Here is a 19960-nt window from a genome sequence, read left to right as displayed (position 1 = left end):
CTCTAAAGCACCAACAATCATCTTTTCCTTGGAATCTGCAGAAGATGGAGATTCTATCTTATCCATCTCATCTCACAAATGCTTTCAAGCATAAACGTGCAGTGGTGATCCGATTTATCTCAAATAGGATTTATTGATAGCCAATACCATAAGAAAGTTACACGTTAACTATCAAAAGTTTCACATAAAGCACAAGTTTCATGTGTCTGAGATATACAAAGCATGTGTTGGAGCCAGCAGAGCTCCACCAGCAGAAGTACTTTACCCAGTATGCTAATGGAGAGAATCCTTAGCTTTGTTGGATTGAGCAAGCACAAATCCCACTGAAATCAGTTAACATATCTTTTAGAAGAAAATACAAATATTAGCTGTGGCTAGATACTTAAGTGTCAAAAGGGAAATGGAGTGGCCTCCACATCAAAACTAGAAGAACAGAGTTGCTAAAAGCTCTCAGCCCTGTAGATACCTGAAGTGAATGAAGAAGAACAGGAAGTGTTCTCCAGCCTAGATGGAAGAGTTAAACACTCAACTTGAACACAGCAACTCAAATGAGTTTTCCCTAATCCCACCAATAACAAAAATGGCAACTTCGCTGCCTTCATGCCAATTCCTGTCAATGCAACCAGGAATAATGACGTTTTCCTTCCAAACAATTATCTCCTTGTGGCTTTATGTTACACGCCATGCTTCAATGACTCAGTTTTTTGCATTCATTTTTAATTCATTTTAATTCTCCAGATTTCAAGATCACTTTCCAAGACCCTTTGCTTTCTAACAATTGTCATCTGAAGGGAGCAGAACTCCCTCAAGTGAAGTATCATTAAAAACAAAAATGTAATCATTTCGATGATAAAGATTAATGGAAAAGTGCTACAACTGGTCCCCAGACAGTCATTAGTGTTCAATCTATTTGATATTTATGATTTGAAATTAATTTTGATGTGCCTCCCATTATAGTAATTTTTCACTGTATTTCTTTAGTTCACGTGTTAATACAATCATCATCATCTTTTGTTCAAAAATTGCTTTGCCAAATTCCCTGCTTCACTGAAACACTCAGCCCTTTCAACCTGAATATATTCAACTAAATTGAATATTTTAAGACTTTTTTTAACATATTACTGTTATTACTGACCATATTTTAACCTTTTTGGAAATGTCTAATCCTTAAAATTCACAAATCAAGCTTGTTTCCTCAGTGTTATCTTATTTAATAATCTTTCCCATTATCAAGAAACCTGTCCTTTTCCTTGTTATTTTATTTCTAGTGCATTTCTTGAAGCTTCTCTCCTTTTGACATCCCAACAGAATCATCTTCCAAAAAATAAAATCTTGATTGAATCATTTCATTTAAAGAAAAAGAGTAGTCTTCTTTAGTTCAGTACACATGGCTTTTAAGGCATCCTTTTTCCCCTGTATGCCTGGCCTGTGCCAGAGCGTGCAGCTGTATACACACCTTCACATAAACACACACACGCCAGCACCAAATGGTCCCCAATATGTAATTTCAGTTTTATCAGAAACAAGGGCTGAAAATTAAATGTACACTGCAATTATTCTCTATTTAATTGTGTTTTCCTACCTTTTTTAAGCCAGCAAATCCTTCTGACTCCAGGAAGAAAAATGCAAAGGGCATTAACACAAACAAACATAGATTTGAAAAAAGGGAGGCAAGATTCCACAAACCTGCAACAAACAAGAAGAAATTTAAATTATAAGTTTCACAGTTAAATATATTATATTTTCCTCCCTTACATGTAGCAATGTAATACTGACACAACAAGTGCCATTGGGTTATGGATATAGTTATTTACAGGTCACTGCTGAAAAACATTCATTTCTCTGCATAATGATCTTCAAACAAAACCTAGATACCACTTACCTTTCAACAGCCAAAGTCTGAAACCTTGGGAGACAGACTGCAAGCTCAGGTGTACTACTTCCACAATCTCATTGAAGGCTCTTTAGAGAACCACTGTAGAATTTCTCAGGACAAAAGTATTTTACTACTCTCAGAGAATCTCACAAAATCCAGTTCTGTATACTCTCTTTCTCCCATATTTTTTCAAGCAAACCATGGATTTTAACATGAGCAGTACACAAATGCCATCATCACCTCCAAATCAGAAGATATCATGGTAACAGAAGCTTTCCACAATGGGCTGACTGGTTCAGTAGGAAAGAGGACAGCAGCAGATATTTTTATCTCCACTTTATAAGGCTTTCAACATCATCTCCCATGAAGCCCCTCATAGCTTAATTAATCAGGTATGGGCAAGGTAAGTGGACTCTAAGGCAGAGTGAACACCGGCTGAGCTTCTGGGCTCCCAGGGTTGTGTCACCAGCAGTTTGCCACCCCAGGGGGCTGATGTGGGGTTAAACACCCTCATTAGTGACCTGGGGGAAGGGAGAGGGCACATCCCCAGCAAATCTGCTCAAGAGACAAAATGGGGAGCAGCAGTGTCCTGCAACTCTGATGAACCTCAACAGGCTGGACAAATGGACAGAGAGCAGAGGAGAGAAGACTTAAGGAGATTTTATCCATATATATAAATATCTGATGAGGGAGGAAGAAAGGAAAACAGTCAGATCATCAGAGTGGTTTTCACAGAATTGAGGAGAGGCAATGAACATTAATTGAAACACTGGAAAATCTACTTAATCATAAAAGGAGAGAAAAAAATAAACCAAACTAAAAATTCCAAACACTTTCCACTGCCACTGTACTCAAGCAGTACAAAAGGCTGCCCACAGATTTTGTAGTGTCCATCCTTCAACATACAAACCTAAGAGGGGAGTGCCTTGAGCAGCCTTTTCTGACAGACCCTGCTTGGAGCAGGTTCATTTCAGAGGTCTTTTCAAACTTAACCATTCTGTCATCTATGTGCAAAATCAATAACAGCCTACAACAAGGACATCTGTATGACACATATGACATCTGCAGGAAGAGAAAGCATTTGGAAAACAACCTGAAGTGATAACTAATCTCTATTAGGATATCTGCTCTATTAAGACTTTCTAAGCTGAACACTTTCTGAACAGCCAGTTTCTGGTGCCTAAACATGAACCCATCATCAATCATGCAATCAGAAGTTGTGCAGGATGCAGGGTTTCTTCTCTATAAAAGCAGCAGCTTATCTGCAATTTAGTAGCTAACAGGTCTAACTACCATCACATGTTCAGCATCCTAAAAAAAAAAAAGTCTGCAGAGAAAAACCAGTTTCTTTCCCCACCTTCACCAAAGCACACACATTTCCATAAATCTGCAGGACTGTGTTACAGCACCTGAATATCACTCAAATTATTATTCCCCATGATAAAAAAATGTGACAGCTTTGTTTGCTTCCTTCTTCCTTCCTTCCTTCCCATGTACAGGCTTCTTTTCCTCTTTGAAACTGGCCATCTTGTAAAGAACTGGGGAGGAAAAAGACATTTACTGGATGTCCAGGGTATTCATTATCACAAGGAATTTCTGCATTAGATCCAAATGTAAAAAGTTGACAGTGATTTTTGCCTACACCCTCTCAAAAATGCTTCTACCATATACTTCCTTTTCGCTTAAATGACAGCATTCAAATTTGAAGGAGCAATAAGAGCTAGAGGGGAGGAGGGGGACAGGGGGCCAAGAGAACTTTAGCAGTTGACAGCAGCAAGACACCAGCAACCAAACTCAGCCAAATAGGCTACAGAAAACAAAACAAGAAAATTCCAAAAGATGCGTGAAATATAACACTCATTTGCTAAAGAAAACAGACTGCCTAAAGGTGGCTAAACTCCACTTAACAAAGAGGGGGATTTTTCCTTTTGAATTTGCTTTGCCAGGAAGCTCCTGTTACCATTCAAGAAACATTCAGGCATAGCAACATCAGCAGGAATGTCATTAACAGCCCTTACAAGGGGACATTAACTCCAGCAGTCTGCACTTTTTTTCTTTCCCCCAAAAAAAGACACCAGAGGAAGACTAGAAATACAACTTGATGGGGGTAGGAGTCTTATTTCAGCAGTTTTCTCCAGCTGAAGACAGTGCATTCAGTTACCTAATGCAAATTTGAATACCTTGTCCTAATTTCAGCAGCTCTATTATATGAGTATCTTACAACATAAAACAGTGCTTAGGAGCTGCAGAGTACACGGAGCATTTTAAGGGAGGGGAGACTGGTGCACATCCAGGATGATTAAAAAGTTGCAATCCAGAAATTTACATATTAGTAGCATATAGGAACCACATTTACAGAATATTAAACTACAGAGCTACAATATGCACATAAAGTTAGGAGTGGCAAGGACAGTACTGTTCTGCTGCTGACAGACACATGCACTTTCCTCAAAGTAACGATTTTCTCTATTTTTTATCCTAATTTGATAGCTCAGAAATCAAATTAAAATAGACCAAAAAAAATAATTATTTTCAACTTTACTGACTGCATCATAAAATTGCCTAAGACACTTGCAGACATCAACCTATAGAAAAGCTTTAAGCAGTCAATTAGATTTTTTTCCTTTGCATTTGTAGTGACCTAAGACTGTTCCCCATAAAACAAGTTAATAAAACATAAAACTTAAAAATTTCTTAATCTTTGGCAAACAGATTAGACCCCGAGCAATTTCCCATTTTTCTTATTTGTGGCAGTTTTATTACGTTTTACCCCCACCTGGTGGTTGTACCCAAAAGCAGCACAAGGGAACACCACTGTCAGAACTAGTTGTGGATTAGTTCAGCACGTATTAATTAGATAAGTGTTTATACTGGATCCAGGTTTGGCCTTTCTGCCTAGTTTCAAAAATCTGAGGCATTTATTTTCTGCTTTTTTATTTTCCAGATGTAATGCGACAATCTACAGAATAAAACCCCTCAGTGTCAGGTTCAAATACATCAGATGATAGCAGTCAATCATAAATCTAATAAAAATGAAGCGTTTTAAAGCAACACAAAGCGTTTTGACAACGTTTGCAAAGCAGTACACAGCCCATAGGTGAAGGGCAGTAGTATTGCGGGGCTCCGAGACCAACCCAGTCTCTCTGAGCTTTAACACATGGCACTTTGCAGGACTTAAAGGTAAGTGCAATATAAAAAGAAGAATTGTTTTTTTGCGCCTGTCTGAGCTCGGGTGCTGTGAGCTCTCAAAGCCGCGCGGGTTTCCCCGGGTTCCCCGGGCGGGGCGATCCCGGCGAGAGCCACGAGGGGGCGCGCTCGGCCCAGGGACCGGCTCGGAGCCAAACCCCGCCTGCAGCTGCCCCATGCTCACCGCGGCTCCTTCCCCTGGCCAGGCACACCCTGCAAACACCACATCGCTGCGCTGCACTTGGGAAATATAAATTATACTGTGCATCCATGAAGTGCTATTTTCAAACATCATCACATTAGAAGTTGGTCACTTGCAAATTCAAAGGCTTTCCTATTTAATAGCAACTATTACAGCAGATCTCTTACTAATAAAACTTTTGAAGCAGCAAGCGACAGTAAAAATTTCTGAACTGGTTGTTACATAATTTTCAGTCTCTGATGGATTTTATTGCCCTTTTTCCAAAGACAATTCAGACACAGAAGGAAGGATTCTCTTCCAATAATTTTTTTCTCATTTTTGGGAGTAAAGAATAAAAATCTCTGAGTAGCTAAATATGTGTGAAAAATTGATTTAGCCTGGCTTTTTTTCCCTCCCATGTAGAAGACATACCAAATTAGCAATTCCCCATGACATGTCACAAAACACATCACAAAACAACTCAACTAGAGAGAGCCTGTAAAGTCACAATCTGATCCGCCCTTAAAAAGCCAAACTGCAGGTGCCACCCGGCTGCTCAGGGCTTTGGCCACCTGACTTTTGGAAAACTTTCAAGATCTCCCAGTGTCTTTAGACAACCTTTCTCATTGTTTAACCATCTCAGCTATGAAGAATGCTCCTTTATGTCCTACAAACATCACTTCTCACCCCTCACTTCACCAAAAAAAAAAAAAAAAACAACAGCAAAAGCCCAAACAAACAAACAAAAAAAAACCTTGCAAGTCAGGGATCTGGAAATTCATGAATTTATGTGTGAAAATTATTAGACATTTAGCAAAAAACATGAAGTTTTCAGAGAAAAATCCTCCAAAGCCAAATTGCTCTCTCTTCACAAGACTAAAGAGGATGCCACAGTTAACCTGTAAACTATTTGTACCAGATTAAAGTTTCACATAGTGAACATACTTTCTGCAGACAAACCCAGAAAAAAATGTCCTGTTTCCACCAGTTATTTTATTGCACATCTTTATCACAATACTTACGTTCCACAATTTTCCTTGTTTGCACATAAATCACTAACACCTGAATTTAACTATCTAGTCCAAGCTGCCCACAGCTAGCAAGTTACTTAAAACATGTTTTGATTTTGAGAATAAATTTATAGGTGTCATCATAAAGACATATAAATCTTGCATTAACATAAAGAAGTGTGAATGTTTCAAGTTAGCTTCTAGTAGCTCTTATTTATATTAATATTTGAAGCAGTGAATTTGGTTTAATTCCACCAAGTCTGCAAAATTCTTAAAAAAAAGAACAGAACAGTTAAGATAGACTTTTGTGATATATCACACAGCAGCAAAACCAACTAGCCAACAGCACATTAACAATTAGCATATTAAATGAAAATGAGTTATCAGTTTGAAAAAAAAGAACGTATCTGTGCACATATAATGAAGACATCCATTTTAATTACATTATGCTGAGTACTAACCATGAATTAGTGAGCCATTTAACCACTGAATATAGTAGTTTTGTGGAAAAGAAAGCAGGATCTCATTGCTGATTATTGAGAAAGGTAGAAGCAGGACTGCACCAGCTGAAACTGCTAGAGTGAAGGTGCTCAAGAACAGCCTGAAATTTAAAGAAATGTACCACTGTTACCACCAACATGCTCTGAACAGCAGGGGAAAAAGTGATTAAACTACCTGTTAATCAATGTCTAAAGGCAACACATTCTTACATTGTAAATGGGCAGGAGAAACTGGGATTTCCAAAACATGTAACTTCCAAAAAGCAAATTTAAAACAGTTTACAGTACCCTGTACAAATAATTTGTTTTTATCAACTACTGTGATTATTCTCTTGCAAAATGTATGCATTCAATTCCATTGTAATACAAAGGTTAAACTACTGAAGCTCATTAAATATCTCTTCATAAGACCCCTCTGTCAGTTTTCATTTCTCACATAGACACATAAACAAGAAAAAAGATTCAATTTCTATATTCTTAGTACAATTTTTTAAAGCAGAGCAATGTTCTAACAACTAAAGACTGAGTGCAATTGCACATAAATATTTGAACACCAAAATTAAAATATAAGTTGGTTTTTTTCACAAAGGAGTTATTCAAGTTATCATCTCAGATGTAAATTCAATATTGTCAGATGTGTTTCAAATATTCAAGCTTATTCTTTTTAGATCCCAAATACAATTTATACCAAATGCCATCTTGTGGCATTAAAAAGAACTGTGTCCTTAAAAAATATAAAGATCAACAAAGCCTTCTTACAGAACTAATCTAACGCTATAATAAAATTAGACATAATTCTCAATTCAAAATTTCTTGACAAAATAAATAGAACATCCCTACAACAGAAACATCTGTAAGCTGCTTACAGAAATCTTACTTTTCTCTATTAGTCCACAAATACATTTTTCATTCATACAATGCTTAGAAAAGTATAAGTAACTAATTTTAACTTTTAAAATAGTCTCATATTACTGTTGTTGGCTTCTTAGATTTTTTCTTTTATTTAAGGATGTTTAAGTATTCTAAGCCAGAACTGGGAAACCTAAACTACAGCAAAGTGCTACAGCACTTTGGCTTTGTTTTCTCATCCCTCCACACCTCAACTTCTGACAATTATGCCATGTAAAGAAAAATCTATTTACATATGTTTTAGAGTTATTGCTTTTAGGAAAATAACATGCACATTTAAAGAAGCTTAGGCCGAGAGAAAGAAGAACATTTTATATTTACAACAACACTTTTCTCCAAGCTTTCCTCCCAAGGGGATGCCAGCACCACCAGGGAAGAGGCAAGAACAATGTAACATGGTTCAGCCAACATGTGATTGAGAGGGCAGCAACAGCCACGGAGGCTCTGCACATCCTGATGCATATTCAAATAGGAGATACTCATATCTAACTTTACACAGGAAGAGGATAAGGAGTTGCTGGCAGACCAGTAGGTCTGGCAAGTGCTTGTCTTCCACCTGTTACTTCCTGCAGCTTTCTACAATGATCAAAGGTATCTTCTGCAGAGAGAGCTAACTTGCTTTGCAGGATCCACTGCCTCCCTTCACAGGCCTTCCATTGACTGCTGTGGCAACTTACAATACCTCCCAACTAAACACCTTTGTTTCAGAGACCTAAATGCAGGTCTTGCACTCAATTCACTCTTGCATCAGGTCCTCATGCAACATTCTGGCCAACTTCATACCTACCAGCAGAACTACAGGAGAAAAAAAGGCCTAGACCAAACTTTCATAACTATTTTCATAACTCACTAGACCAAATCTTTTTCCCTGACCCTCTAGCAATCTATTAGTAATACATTTAAATATTTCAAATAGATTCTTATTTATTTGGAAGCACAGAAAATTCCTATCACAACAGTACATTCAGGAAAAGAAGTTCTGCCAAGAAGAGCTATACATACGATATTCTGTTAACGATGGCATCTTCATCCTCTTGCTCATCTGAAAATTAAATTACATCAGGTTATATTCAATACTCACTTGTATTTTATCACTTTACTTCAGGCTAAAATGTATATATAGATAGGAATAATTTTAATTTACAATTAAAATTCAGACATATTGATACAATTTATAAGCATAAATATTTTAAGAAGGCTCCTTCTGAAAATGAATGCTCTCACCCTGTTTTCTCATTAGTCAAACTCTTTTCAATCAATGTAACAACAAAGTTATTTCATTTTACTTAAATATGCAGATCAAAACTTCTTGGAGACCTCTTCCAGAAGGCTCTATGGCAAACATGCTTTCAGACTACTACAGCCACAGCTACTGCTAGAAACTGCCCCTTTGGGCATCTCTGGAACCACAGAGAGCGGGAAAGCTACAGGAAAGTCTACAAGTCCATACTAACTACTGCTAGAAATCATTTGCAGTATAAATGTCTTTTTAAAACAAGAAAGCATACCCAGACCAATAGTGATGACTGCTCAGTTGCTTCCCTTTACTTACCCCTCTTCCCAGCTCCTGGGGATTCGGGGGACGGGGAAGGAAGAGAGGTGGTTATATTCTTTTTACTTGTTTTGGATTTAAGATACCATTACTTCCTTCTGGTACTTCAGACTTTAGACCATTTTTATTCACTTACTCCTCACTTAATACTTCACTGAAACAATCTTTTTGAAACAGTATCAACATTTAACTCAGATGAATCACTAACATCTTTCATTTACTCTTTACACCCTTCTCTATGCAAATCAGTACACAAATTAAGTGTTTCTAAATGTGAAATAATGTAGGCATTTTGAAAGAAAAATTTCTGAATTTGAAATAATTTTACACTCAGCATTCTAAAGCTTTTCCTATTTTCCATAGGAGATAGAACACCTGCCTTTATTCTTAAATTTTAAAATAAATTTGATTTAAGTTCCTGAGAGTCATGCACACAGTTGAAATAAACACATAGCCAATAACCTCATGCTATTTTGAAATTCTTCTGTGAAAGGACCCAGAGTTGTTGTTTTTTGGATGGATACCTCATGGCTTAGAAAGACTACGTCAAGGTCTCTTATGAATCATTTTGGCTAAAAAGCTTCTTGGAAAAGCAGTGAACATTTTGTCCTCAAAGACTTCCAGATGTGTTAACTCTTCAAACATTTCTCATCAGGAAGATTGTAGCAGGCTACAAAGTGTGCCTAAGTATCTGCTCACAAAGCTTTCATAAAGTCAGGCCAGCTGCAGAGCAGTTCCCCTTCCTGGCTAAGAAGATAAACTGCCAACAAAAGGTAATAAAAGTGTCTTTGCATCTAACAGTGTTTGCCAAACCAGTTTCCCCTTCCTGATCTTCTCCATCTCCAAATGGCAGCAGCTTTGTAATGTCCAAATTACGTACCAGGATCAGAAGATAGTATCTGTCTTACTTCCTGTGTTTACAGAGATGTACCTTCTTTCAAGGAATTAAATTCCATGAAAAGTTTTAAAAGTAAATGAATCCATCCATGAAAGCAGCTCTATCATAACACAGGCCACTTAATAAACAGTTTCCAGTAAGTTCACCAAGATCAGCATACACAAGAATGTTTCTACAGCCTATTTCAAGCACCAACGTCCCAGATAAGCTGTCAAGAGTCAAAGACTCTGCAATTTATACTGATTTTTATGCTATTTGTCTTCAGACAAATACTGAAATTTTTTTTTCAGTATATAAATATAAAAATACTGTATAAAATACAGTAAAAAATACTGAAGAAAATGACAGGGCTTCCTGCAGACTAGTTTTAAAATGGAAACTAGACAATGTTTCCAAAGGGAAAAAAAGCAGAGTATTACGTCAACGTATTTTCTAAACTTGAGTGGTGAAGTCATAAGAACCAGGTTCAGACAACTGAGATAATAACTGTACCTGATCAGAGCAGGACTTTTTGAACAAATACTGCTAGATCCTTTCTGTAGCACTGGCAACCTTTCACTTTACTCGCAGAAGCTCAGAACATGATTTTGCTGCTAAAACACAGCTGAAGATACTTGCTCTGGAAAAGCTGATGTGAAAGGAGAACAGGATCTCAAGGCAAGGGAGGCAGAAGCATCTACTTTGACATTAACCCCTTTCTTCCGTCTCAAAACAGTTAACTCTTAGTCTGCCATACACAACCAGTTCAATCCCGGCTGCCATAGACCAGTAGCCTAGTAAACAGTTTTGTTGCTTCTACCTTCCTCTACCTCCATGGAGATGGACAGGAAAAGAATCCTCTATTTATTTGAAAAATTTTTTTTTGACATATTAAAAATTTTATGCTTACCTGCTTTCCTTTTGTATCTTGTGATTATAAAGTAGGAAACTATATAGAGAACAGCAAATAGGAGAAAACAAATCTGGAAAAAAAAAATTACATTTATTAGGTCATGAAGAAATGTCTGGATTATAATAAGCAGTAAATCTAGTCTCAACAATTTAAAATTGAATGCAGATCAACAGGAACGTATTTTTTGTAAATTTCAAGACTTATATTTTATATCTTATTAACAGAAAATGAAACCCATTAAAACAGCTTGATTAGAGTAATAGTTATTGCACCAATTATATGGTCAGCAAGTTCTACTCTAAAATTACGATAAAAGCCTTATTCACAGTGTGATTTTGAGGGAGGGGTGAGTGGAGTGGGCTAGGCTGTTTTTGAAGTTTGAATCCACTTGATTTGTAAAAGTTATCAGGCTTTGGAACCCCTTTACATGTACCTTAGGGGTAATTGTAATTTATATAATGGGCTCTTGAGGATCTATTTCGTCAACATATGTGGAAAGAAACAAACATGTTTACTATTTGCATCCTGTCTTGAATCAAACAAATTCCAGGTGACAACACACACAAGAGAGTCTCATGCCTACAGTGGATGTCCAAGCATGAGCTCATCAAGCACAATGTTTCCTTCACAGTCAGAAGCCAAGGACTTCCCTTCTCATAAGGTTGGTGGTTTATTTAGGTCAGATGCACCTTCAGCCCACAGTGCCTCAGATCAAATTGTTTATAAGATTTAGCACTACAACTACAATACAATAAAGATAAGACCAAAACACCTACAAAAATGCTGGAAATCTTACAGGAAAGAAATTGAACAGCAGGAAAGTTTTAATCCTCCAAACCTTTGCAAGGTAAAAAAACAAAAACAAACCCACACATTTTATTTGCTCCTGAATGAGACATCAGTGGCTCAACACTGCTTCCTTAATCCTGGGTGCCTACACCTATTAAAACATGAGTCAGTCAGAAATGCAACAAGAAGAAAGCATGCCATTCGGTTTTGGAAATTTTATTCACTGGACAATAGCTGACCTGTTTCTTTAAGCTATCATTTTTAGATTTGTTGCCTTTAAGACTCACTGTCTCAAAAAAATCAAGAGCAGAAAGGCTATCCTAAGAGGAAGGGAAAAATGAAAGTGAAGGTAGTGACAATAGCCCTGATGAATCTGCATCCAAATAACAATACTGCATCCAAATCAGCAAATCACAGTGGAGAAAAATGTACTCATGAAAGACAGACTTTCTAAGAAATGAAAGGGTTATATTTTTCTAAACTGAAAGGGTTATTTTTCTGATGTAGTCAGACATTTCAGATTTTAAAAAACCAAGCATAACCAAGTATGACATGAGTATGGCATTTGGGTGACTTCCAGGTGCCTCCCAGAAGTACAACAGTGCTCTGAAAGTGGCAGCCCAGCTCATTCTCTGTGCAGGAAACACACAGCAGCAACACCCAAAATACAGGCACTGAAAATGAGATTTCATAACTAGATCTCTGAATTCTGGTCTTTAATCTGAATAGAGCTTACCTCTCCAACTTTCTTAACAATTCGTCAGAGAAGAGAAAGTTTTGATAAAGAATTCAGTCCTTCAAATAAGTAGTTCTAAAGAATGTTATTAAGATTTAATAAAAAAAAGTTGGTATATTTTTGAAACAGGAAGAACAAAACAAACTGAGAACAACCTTGGTTTTTCAGAGTACTCTGACACAGCTTGTCCTGTCAGTATTGGAAAATGCAACACCAGTGCTGAAAGAGAATCTTTCTCTAAGCTTCCAGTTCCTCTGAAAACTAGATCAAGGCTACAGCTAGAGACATCTATCTAATTTTAGGCACCCACTTTTGAAAATCAGGTATCACATACACAGGGTAAGTGAATTCTTTAAAAATCTGTCAGATGCAAATAACACAGTGTAACCTATGTAAAAGAAAAATACAGTCAAGATCATTTTTAGTTTAATTTTATTTAAAACAAGAATAAAAATTACTCCAATCTTGTTTACACCTTCAAATAGAACATATGACCTTTATTCTATCCGTGATAGCAAGGTTACAATGAAAATGTGGGTCTGCAATTAAAAGGTACCACTGAGATAACTGAGGTATTTTGAGGGCAGAGCAGACAAAAGCTGCCCAGTAACACAAACTGTCAAATGCTGGATTTCTGGTTTTAGATAACAGCTACTCTGCAACCCAGCAATAAGGGGTAACCCTACATCCTGGTGTAATTTTCCCTCTACTTCTGTCAGATTAGAGAACAATTTGGTAAATGTTTGATAAAGCTGTTTATTACTGAAAATTCACAAAATTTTGAAATTATTGGCAAGAAAATAAATAAATTCTAGTAAGCAAAAGCTTTATGATCTTTAAAAAGAACTCAGATTAAAAGTCCTTCATACAGACCAAAACAAGTTAAACAGCAAACTCAGAAATATTACTGCAGTCTCAATTTACACTCAGTGAAATCTCTGATCCTGAACTGTTTCTAACCATGCATTCTGAATAGCTTTCTGAAGGAAACAGTTCAAGTCAGCATCCCAACTATTTTTAGAGTGGAACTCAGTTAAGCTGGGGAAAAGGAATGTGTAGTCTATGATAGCTGAAGAATAGGCTCCACTATCCTGTCAACACTACAACCCGGGGTTCTTATTCCTCATATTGTTGTTTGTTTCAGGATATTTTTGTATTAGGAAAAAAAACATCCAGCCTTGTTTGTATTTGCTATAGTTCCAATTTGTGTTTCTCAATTATGAGTGGATGGGCTTGTATGCAGCATTCCAGGTAAGATTTTACAGCTGTATGTAACAGCACTAAGCTCTTCTTGCTGCACTGAAAACAATTCCACACTCACCTGAGAATCACACTGGTAACTCAGCATTAATGTCCTCTCAATGGATCCATCAGCATTGTCCTACCCAATTGCTTACAGCAGAATAGCTCTCAAGTTTCAACAGAAACTTGGTTTTAGGGTTCAATTTCGTCACCGTGTCTTTTCCTTTTTTTTTTTAGCCACAATTTAATGTCACACCACATACAACCATCAATTCAATTTCTAATCACTTACTAAAAACCACAGGTAGTCATACTGAAACAAGGCACTAATCACAAAAGTGAACACCATACACAAAACAATATTGATACCTTCAGTAAAAACAAACATTTAAGAGCCTACCTATATTCTGTAAACTCCATCTTTCCTTCAGAAACTACTGTGTGTGTCAGTATTGGAGGCAACACTGGAATACAATGTTAAATCCAAATTATATTGCAAATTGTTTCCAACCAAAAAGCTGTGATTTATGCCATCCCTCATTTCTACAGCAAAAAAGGATGTTGCAAATACAATAAATAAATCTAGAAGAAGCTATATTCCTCAGATTCCCAAGTTCTCTGCAAGCAGTTTTTTACTGGAGCTCAAATGAAGCTTTTTTTGGGTTTTACTTGGGGAGACAGTCAAGACATCATGCACAGAATGTATCCAATTGTGATGAAAAAGGATTTCTGACATCTCCCACTTCACGAGAAATAATACCTTTCAGTCTTAAAGTTTGTTTCCTTAAATTCATTCCAAATTTGAGGGACAAAGTAGTTGTGGATCCATTGCCATAATTAGACAGGGAAGCTATTTTAAACATAACCAGGGTACATTCTGACCTTACAGGGGAAATACACTCAGTCCACATTTGACCAGGTGAATCAAAATATAAAGGAAATTACAAGGAGCTTAAGAATTGTCTATGGTTATAGCCAAGCAGTCAACCAAAGCAATTCTTAATAATTTTTGATGTGTTTGTGTGTGTCCCCTCCACACCACTTAGTAATTGAAAACAAGACACAGGGATTCTGTGCCATATCCCAGGGCTCCTTTTTAACATATGGCACATGGAATCTTCAAATCCCAAGCATATAATTCATTTACATCTCTTCCCATGGACTAAATACAACCTCTCGTAGGACAAGCAAGAAGAAACCTGTCTTCTCCTGAAGCCCTTAATCTTTATTCAGGAAAGGAAGTGTCTTCTGCTCCTGCTTAGATTACACACCAGACACACTAGGTAAGGCTGCTTCTGAAGACGCTGCACTACATTCTCATGTCTCTTGTAAGCAACTGCTCCACAGTGTCATACCTTTGGATCTCTCATCCAAAGGTATCCAAGTATAATCCACATCATACTTTTGGATCTGTACCACACAGCTCCCAACTCCTGTGAAAATGGAGCTGGAGATTACCTGCATAGTATGTGCCTTTAAGGGGCCAGCAGAGAAGGGGCCAGCATTAACAGTCTGAACTAGGTCACATTACATTGTAATTATCCCACTGATAATTACTAAGGATCAGCTGACACTAATTTGTCCATGTGGATGATCTTCAAAACTCTGGCACTGACATTCATGCCTCAGATTGGGAAAGCATCATCTTCTATTGCAAGTGTAAGAGCTACACTTTCATGCTAAGAAAGCCTATGCTCAAAATGTGTAAGATGTTTCTTCTCTCTTACAAACAAGATTCAACCATTTTTTACAACTTCAATTTGTGTGTGTGCACATTAAAAGCTGCATTTTCATATACAGGATTCTATTTATATAATATAGAATTATTCCAAACTGTTGTGAGAGAGCTGTATTTCACACTAGGAAAAAAGCATATAGGTGCCTTGTCCAGTAACTGTTCATTACCTCTCAGTCAGTGTGCCCTGGTAGCACAAAACTTAAAGAGCATCCCTGGCTGAATTACCTGAAGCCAAGCCAATAATCATGGGAAGTAATTCTCTCTCACTCCAAGCAGCATTCACCCTGTCACATGTAGTTGCTGTCTAGCTCTGAGCCACCAGTATAGGAGAGAAGTTGGTAACTGCAGAAGGGATGATCCCCAATGGTCAGGAGGCTGGAACACTGGCCTGGTGCAGACAGGCTGAAGGACCTCAGTATGTTCAGCCTGAGGATAACAAGGCTTCAGGAGGACCTGACAGCAGCTTGCCAGTACCTATGGGGAGGTCATTAAAAAGAGAGCTGAGCTCTTGGCCATGTCAGTGGGAAGATGAGACAGGAGGTAAGAAGAAATTCCCTCCATGAGGAGAGCCAAGCAGTGGAACCAGTTGTCCAGCAAGGCTGCACAATCTCCATTCCTGGAGGTTTTTAAGCCCTAAACAGTTTGATACCATGGCTAAGCCTCGCCTGAGCAGAAGCCTGGGGTCCCACTCTACCTTATTTTCTAGTTTCCTGACTAAATAAGTACTGTTATAAACTTAGTCACTTCATAATTTATACCATTCTCCAGGTCATTTATGAATGTGTTTATTAAGTGTAAGCACAGGCCCCCATAGGGCTGTGTCAGGGATGTCCTCCCACTGTGGAGGAACCAGATATGTTACAGAACAACTTTTAGAGCAAGGAACCAGCACAGAACTCCTTCACAAAGAGAAGTCCCACGCCTTAGTAATGTTCTTTAACTTAATATGCTTCCAAGCATGAAACACAGATTCAACCCAGATTCATTTCCACTTGAAAAGCATCAAAGCAAATAAGTGATAGTTTCCTCCAACTTGATTGCATACTAGCATGAAGAACAGGGAGAATCTGGAGGAGCAAAAGACTAACAGCAAACAGCATTTTACCATGCCATGTATGAATGAAAGATCAAGAAGCTCCAAAGAGTAAGGGAGGAAAGGAAATAACTTTAAAATGAAACAGCTGTGTCAGTATTAAAATAAAGTTACTGTTATTACAGCCACAAGCATTTCTATGCAAACAATTGACAAAACAAGGCTACAGATGTAGCAAAGAACATCTCCACTTCTAGCTGTTACTTTACAGAATGTATTCTTTTCCCTAAACAGAAAAAAACAGCACAAAAAAAAAGAGAAGGCTGAGATGACTCTGGATAACATGACCATGTAGAATATGTCAATTTACATGCTTAAGTGTTGAAAATGAAACAGTATTTTGCCTGTGATTACTATTACAGAAAATAAAATTGTTGCACTTCTTAGTTTTAATTTCTGTAATAGAAAACAACAAACACAGCATTACACATCCATCTCTTAGTCCTATAATGCTGCTGAAGTATTTTAATGTGCATTAAAATACCACAAGCTTCCTCCTACTGTCCCATTTGGCAACTGCTTTTGTTTACTCTTAGAAAAGATGGCAGGAATAAACAGCAAGAAAATACATGTGGAGACAAGCAGTTCTGCTTGGTCTATTCCTAATAACTCAATTATCCCACTGACATCTAAAAAGCAAACAAGGCGTTCCAACTGTTTTGGATGTCTCAACAGTATGTGACTTACAACCAACAAAGCACACTAAAGAAAACTGAAACTTTTAACTATGGTCTTAGTTTGACCTCAGCATTCATTGTATCATCTGGTCTGCAAATCTCATTTTTCTCAAATGAGACATTAACTCTGATGTGGTAAGATTATGTTCACTTTAAACCAGCCAACATTATACACTTGGCATGACACAGTAAATTTCATATTATGAAAAAATATCAAATATGTGCTATGACTGTCTATGACTACAGATTAATTTTGCTTATTAACACTGCCCACCATACCTATGATTCCCCACCATATACAGTTTCTTCTCAGGACTCCTCCCTGGCTTAAAACATTTGCAAGCAGTTGACCCACTTTTTTTGGTTCCTATGTCATGAAGAAATTATAAATGGTTCAGAGGCAGGTGCCTAGACTTCCTCATCTAGAAAAAACATCCAGGATCCAACAGAAAGCAAGAAATACTTAAAAATATATTCTGTGTGCTAGAAATTCTGCTGAAGATAAAAAACAGCTTCTACAGCCCTTCAGTCAAAAATGTTTTTCAGCATAGGTGCAAGATTTAAAAACACTCTAGAATTAACACCAATAGCACCAACCTAGACCATGTAACAGTCTGTCCCTGAGTGAGCCATTATTCAACACTAGAAAGTCAGGTTGTAATAATCGCTTATATTAAAACTTGAGTCACACCATTAAAAATTCATTTCTGAAAACATAACCTCCCTAAGTCTCATTCCTACAGACTTGGTATTAAGACAGCTTCTTTGACTAATATTAATTTTCAGGGCAAGATGCAGAAGATCTTGGAAGACAGAGCTAATAAACTTTCTCATCCTAACACATAAAAATACTCTCCCTTGTCTTCTCACACATACATCCTGGAGCATTTTTAAGTGACACCCCCACTCCCAAAATACAAACATACTTAAACTGCAATATCTGTATGTTTTCGTAATTCTCACCAATTATGCATACTCTCTACTGGATATAAGTTACTACAGTCTGAAATTCAGCAAGTATTTTAGACATGTTCCCATTGTCAAATTCAACTAAAACCCATCAGCTTCAATCTTTTCCATAAATACATTAAAAATAGAAATTACAGTTAGATAATGGAAAAAATAGGATAATCAAGGCCTAAACAGGCACTTAAAATCAACAGTAAAACTGAAACACCGTGTTTTGATGACAATTGTGAAGTCTATCCTGGAAATCACACAAGAAGGTAAAGAGGTAAAATATCACACACATGCACTGCTTCTATCCTCTGTACATTAACCCAGCTATATGCAGACTTCGATGCCATCAAAACATATACTACCTGCTGTAGGAGCAGACATGATTTGGAAATAGAGAAAATAAAACATAGACCTGTAGAGTATTTTCCAGTTAATCAAAATTTTCAAAAATTATCCACGTGTTCAAATATTAAAACAGTACAAAGCACATAGCTCTCTCTTGAAATCATGTTGATGGTAGTTAGAAACAACTTTTAACATATCCAGCTAATCAGAAACCTAGAAATCTCTGTCTGGGGAGCAACACTATTATACATGAATATTCAACTCCCAGCTGATAAAACAGCAACATGAGTTTTGAAACCTTGTGAGAGTCAATTGGGTCCCAAAGAGCACAGGTCAAAGCTGCTGAAAGCGTGAAGCAATCTCACCTGTCACATGAATGCCTAATCAGGGGGTTAGAGCAGCACTTGTTCCAGGTCACCTCTACCTGGCTCTGCTCACCCTCCAGAGGGATGCAACAACCAAGGCTGGTTATCATTAGATGTATAAAAACAAACTCCAGTCACCACTTTCAGAAGTTTCTCCTCTTCCTGTGTTAGAAGTTGTATACAAATTCTTGAACACAATTATTCCTAAAAAGGCAGTGCCCCAAGTCATTTGACAGCACATGGGTACATGAAATAATCAGTGGTTTTCAAGGCAAGGGGGAGAGCATGGGAGTAGAGAGTGATGCAGAAGTTAAGACTTCCTCAACAAAAGTTATCACTGTTCTCTTAAATGAGGATAAATACTAAATTAGATAGGAAATGCTTAGAGACAGGAAAGGAGAAAGTAGTTCAGTTTAGAAGAAAGAAAAGGAAAAAAACCACTTCAAATACAACCAATAAACTTATTCTGAAAGGAATGTTTTCATTAGTCTTCCTTAACCCAAAATTCTATCTATGTCTATAGAACTGAGCTCTTAATTTCTTATCATAATGCCACTGGCAATGTGCTTCAGATTCTCTCTCCACTCTGGCTTTACCACAATTTCCTCTGCTACTCTGGCCATCTGCTCACCTATCTCCCAACCCTCTTTAAGCTCTCTGAAAACACCTATTTCCAGAGGGTCTTGTGCTAATAAACTCAGGAACACTTAGCAACCTCCTCACAGCAAAGACTGAGTTGTTATTACAACCCTCTCACCTCCCAGTTATACCCTGCCATCTTACCCAGTCCCTCACTCCATGCCCAGCCACTCAAACAAAAACCCAAGGTGGATATGTTTGCTTTGATCACACTATGAAAAGCTGGTTTTGTTTGCTGTCAGTTCTTATGTGTTTCACTACATTTTCTCAAATCTAATTATACCTCAATACAAAATTTTCTTAAACATATGCCTGAACTCTCCATGAAGTGTGTTGCCCTTTTGGTCAACTGCTCCTCCAAAGAAACACACC

The 19960-nt window shown here is 37.4% G+C and overlaps 1 protein-coding gene across 2 annotated transcripts in view; it reads right to left on the bottom strand.

Annotated features, from left to right (window-relative positions):
• The window catches only part of LMBR1 (limb development membrane protein 1), a 68931-nt gene that overhangs the window by 43179 nt on the left and 5792 nt on the right, over positions 1-19960 (bottom strand). Inside the window, exons 2-5 of one of the 2 annotated variants that reach the window (XM_086865282.1) lie at positions 11002-11074; positions 8665-8704; positions 6715-6854; positions 1583-1686 (exon numbers count right to left, since the gene is read on the bottom strand). In XM_086865282.1, coding sequence (XP_086721408.1) covers positions 1583-1686; positions 6715-6854; positions 8665-8704; positions 11002-11074 — 357 coding nt within the window. The remainder of the gene's footprint in view (positions 1-1582; positions 1687-6714; positions 6855-8664; positions 8705-11001; positions 11075-19960) is intronic. The other variant, XM_086865292.1, reaches the window with a different exon arrangement.

Source organism: Cyanistes caeruleus, chromosome 1, assembly GCF_971803275.1.
Source record: "Cyanistes caeruleus chromosome 1, bCyaCae1.hap1.1, whole genome shotgun sequence".
Lineage (NCBI taxonomy): Eukaryota > Metazoa > Chordata > Aves > Passeriformes > Paridae > Cyanistes > Cyanistes caeruleus.
This window is presented reverse-complemented; position numbering and strand designations above follow the sequence as displayed.